This window comes from Mandrillus leucophaeus, unplaced genomic scaffold (assembly GCF_000951045.1).
Source record: "Mandrillus leucophaeus isolate KB7577 unplaced genomic scaffold, Mleu.le_1.0 Scaffold6, whole genome shotgun sequence".
Lineage (NCBI taxonomy): Eukaryota > Metazoa > Chordata > Mammalia > Primates > Cercopithecidae > Mandrillus > Mandrillus leucophaeus.
This window is the reverse complement of record NW_012106474.1, coordinates 1,776,403-1,780,045: the sequence shown is the minus strand read 5'-3', so window position 1 is coordinate 1,780,045 and position 3,643 is coordinate 1,776,403. Positions and strand designations below refer to the sequence as shown.

Sequence of the window (3,643 nt, the reverse complement as noted above, 5' to 3'; positions counted from 1 at the left end):
GGAAGGAAGGAAAGGAAGAAAGAAAGGAAAGAAGGAAGGAAAGGAAGGAAAGAAAGGAAGAAAGAAAGGAAGGAAGAAAGGAAAGAAGGAAGGAAGGAAGGAAGGAAGGAAGGAATTATAGATGTCACCCACAATATTCAAACTTGAAGGCCGATAACACTGAAGGAATGTTCTAGTCTATCAAAGATCAAAAGGACATTTACTGATAATACTACCTATCTAATTTCCGAAAATGATTTTAAAACTTCTTTGGCTACAATTATATAATAAAATAAAGGGAATTCAGCAGAGTAGTAAATGGTAACCCTTATGCGACTCAACCCTCTGGACAGATGGCATGAGGGTGGGACAAGATACCAGCCCAGACAGGACTTTCTGTCCAGCCCCAGGCAAGGGCACAGCTCACCTGCAAGGAAACCTCACTTCTGAGAAGCGTTCAAGTGCTGGAACTACCTAGCAGAGGCCAAGGGCACTCTCACAAGCTGCTCCTCTCTTCTGTCAAACATTATTTAGAAAAAATTGCTGAGATCCAAGAGAAGCCTGATGAAGGCATTATCAGGACATGCATGAGATACAGGGCGACTGTCACGGAAGCCGAGACACACTCAGCCCTGCAGGAAAAGGGCCCAGCTGAGGGTCTGGTAAGGAAGGAATCCTGTGCACAGCCTGCGCAGTGTCATCGCCAGCCTGGCGTCTCCAGCCTACCCATGAGCAGAGACCGCATCTCCAGAGGGAAGCAGCGACTGTTCTGTTAGCATCTCGGCCTGCCACAGCCCTCCCACCAGGCCCACCTTAACACTTCTGTAGGAGGGATCAGACACACAGAGAGCAAAGTCCGGAGGGGCTGGACACAGAACAGCAAATTCGCTGCTAGTGAGTGAGTGCCAGTTTCTGTGCCAACGCAGGGGCAAGATGCCCAGTGACCACCCTCACTATAGTCGAGTGAAACGGAGTCTCAGTTTTTAACCAGACACAAACCATGCCATGCAACTTCAAGTAACCAACGTTTTAAAAAATATATTTACAATTATGATACAATAGAAAAACGTTTACAGTGGACAGAATAAAAGACTTACAAATGAAATGCTACCCAGCTCCCGCGGGACGTGGCGCACCTGAGTACTGGAGGCAGCACACGCGTGTGCAGGTGGGGGCGGCGGCAACCTGGGGGCCGGGCTTGGTGGGCACAGCGCACTCCACGGGGTACGGCTCCCTGAGGGAAGGCCAGAGGTAACAGCGATTGGGAGACATTCAAAGTGAGATCAGAAGTAAAACATAGCAGGAAATGAAGTGGGCTTCCCCCCATCGACATGTATAATTGTATTCCAGTAAACTTGAAAATTTATCTATATATGTCTATATTTAGACTCTTACATTCAAAATCATGAAATAACTCTTTTAAATACTTACATTCCATATTGCCAAAAAAGGCATGTATTTTACATATAAAACAGCAAGGACTTCTTGCGTTTCACATAAACTGATGTGAGTACTGTGACGATTTGGGGGTGAGGGTTCTCACTAACAGAAAACGAATTTCGCTTTCCAGTCTCATGCCGCTGTGGGTGGCGACATCTACAGATGCCTTCTGGGTACATGTCAACGCCTTCCATAAACACACCTGGGCCCTGCGTGGCATTTGGAGGCCTCGCCACCACTGCTGCCCAGCAGCTCTCAGCAGATGGCCCACGAGAGCCAAATGCAGAAGAGGCAGTGCGCTCTGTCTGGAAAGCGGGGCCCTCACAGAAAAAATTACCAACAGAATTGGAGCTGAATGGAACTCTGATGCCACACTTCATCTGCATAAGGCCTGGATGCATTTTGCTGCAAGCATATGTGTAATCAAGCAGGGCGTGGCAGGAACAGCAGCAAGGCTGCAGAAAAACGCAGTGAACGCGCCCGTATCTCTCCTCAATGTAATCTTAAATCCAGGACTGGGAGGGACCCTAGACGTCCCCCAAGCTCTTCCCTGTCCAGTCACAAGGGGCCCAGGTGTCTATAGGACATGCCCACAGTCAGAGCCGCAGCCAGTGTGGAGCCAGTCCCGTGGACAGGCGTTCTCCCCAGTGGCGCGGGCCACGGCCACTCAGAATGAGCACCTGGCACTACAACGGCCCCAGTGTTTTCACCCAATCCACGTGCATGACAGGGAGGAGCACTGGCTATGGCATTTTCTAAACCAAATTTTAACAAAAATTTAATATTTCAAAATTGTTAGGGTGGTAAGAACAGACCATGTCTGAAAAATTAACAGGAAAGAATTAAATTTGGCTAAAAAGATATATAAATAATATTCATATACATATCTGTGTACATATATACGTAAACACATGTACACATATAAGGTCTTATACCTTTTTGGAAAAGAACCCGTTAAAGCATTGGAAAGGTCTAGGCTATTTCATATGTACTTGGAATGTGCGCGACACCACACACCGTGCACAGCGGTTCCTGCGTCTGGAAGATCCTTTCCCCTCACTTTTGATGTTGGTCTTTGGTGAAAACATAGTCACACTGTGGAAAGAAAACTCTTATATCTCTCTCAAATATTAAGAGCTCTAAGGTTCTTAAGAGATTCATATTTTACAGTGAAAAAAATTATATACGTAGATACAGACGTCTGCATAAATGCTTTTGGGCCCCTCCCACCTGTCCTCCAGCCCTCAAGTCACCTTGTCCCCTCCTGTGTCTCTCACGCTGCCTCAGAGACGTCGTCCTGCTACACATCGTCCTGTGACTCCTTCAAAATCCTGTAATGGGATCCTGATGCTGGGCTTTTCCTTTAAGTCCAAAGCCTCAGACTGGCACTCAGGGCCACCAATGTCCGTTAACCCCTCATTCCCTGGGGCTCCCACACAAAGCCTGACACAACATGCCTTAATATGGCAGAACTGGGGAATCCATACAAAGCTGCAGATGCCACTGGAGCAGAATTCATCCATCCAATCATCATCCATCCATTCACTCATCCCTCCATCCCCTCCATCCATTCACCCACACATCCATCTCTCATCTCTCTCCATCCATCCCCCCTCCATCAATTGAGCCACTCATCCATATCTCATCTCTGCATCCCTCCATCCCTGCCATCCATCCACCCACTCATCCATCTCTCATCCCTCCATCCATCCACCCACACATCCGTCCCTCATCTCTGCATCCCTCCATCCCCTGCCATCCATCCACCCATACATCCATCCCTCATCTCTGCATCCCTCCATCCCCCGCCATCCATCCACCCATACATCCATCCCTCATCTCTCCATCCCTCCATCCCCCACCATCCATGCACCCACACACCCATCTCTCATCCCTCCATCCCCCCTCCATCCATCCACCCACACATCAATTCCTCATCTCCCCATCCCTCTATCACCTCCATCTACTCATCCATCTCTCATCTCTGCATCCCTCCTTCCCCTCCATCCATCCACCCACTCATCCTCTCCATCCCCTCCATCCATCCCTCCACTTATCCGTCTCTCATCTCTCCATCCCTCCATCTCCCACCATCCATGCACCTACTCATCCATCCCTCATCTCTCCATCCTTCCATCCCCTCCATCCACCCACCCACTCATCCATCCCTCATCTCTCCATCCTTCCATCACCTCATCTATCCACCCACTCATCCCTCATCTCT

The 3,643-nt window shown here is 48.8% G+C and overlaps 1 protein-coding gene across 1 annotated transcript in view; it reads right to left on the bottom strand.

Annotated features, from left to right (window-relative positions):
* Positions 1-3,643, bottom strand: part of WDR27 (WD repeat domain 27) — a 150,294-nt gene that overhangs the window by 88,015 nt on the left and 58,636 nt on the right. Inside the window, 2 exon segments of the mRNA XM_011999659.1 lie at positions 1,116-1,213; positions 2,437-2,514. Of these exon segments, the coding sequence (XP_011855049.1) occupies positions 1,116-1,213; positions 2,437-2,514 (176 nt within the window).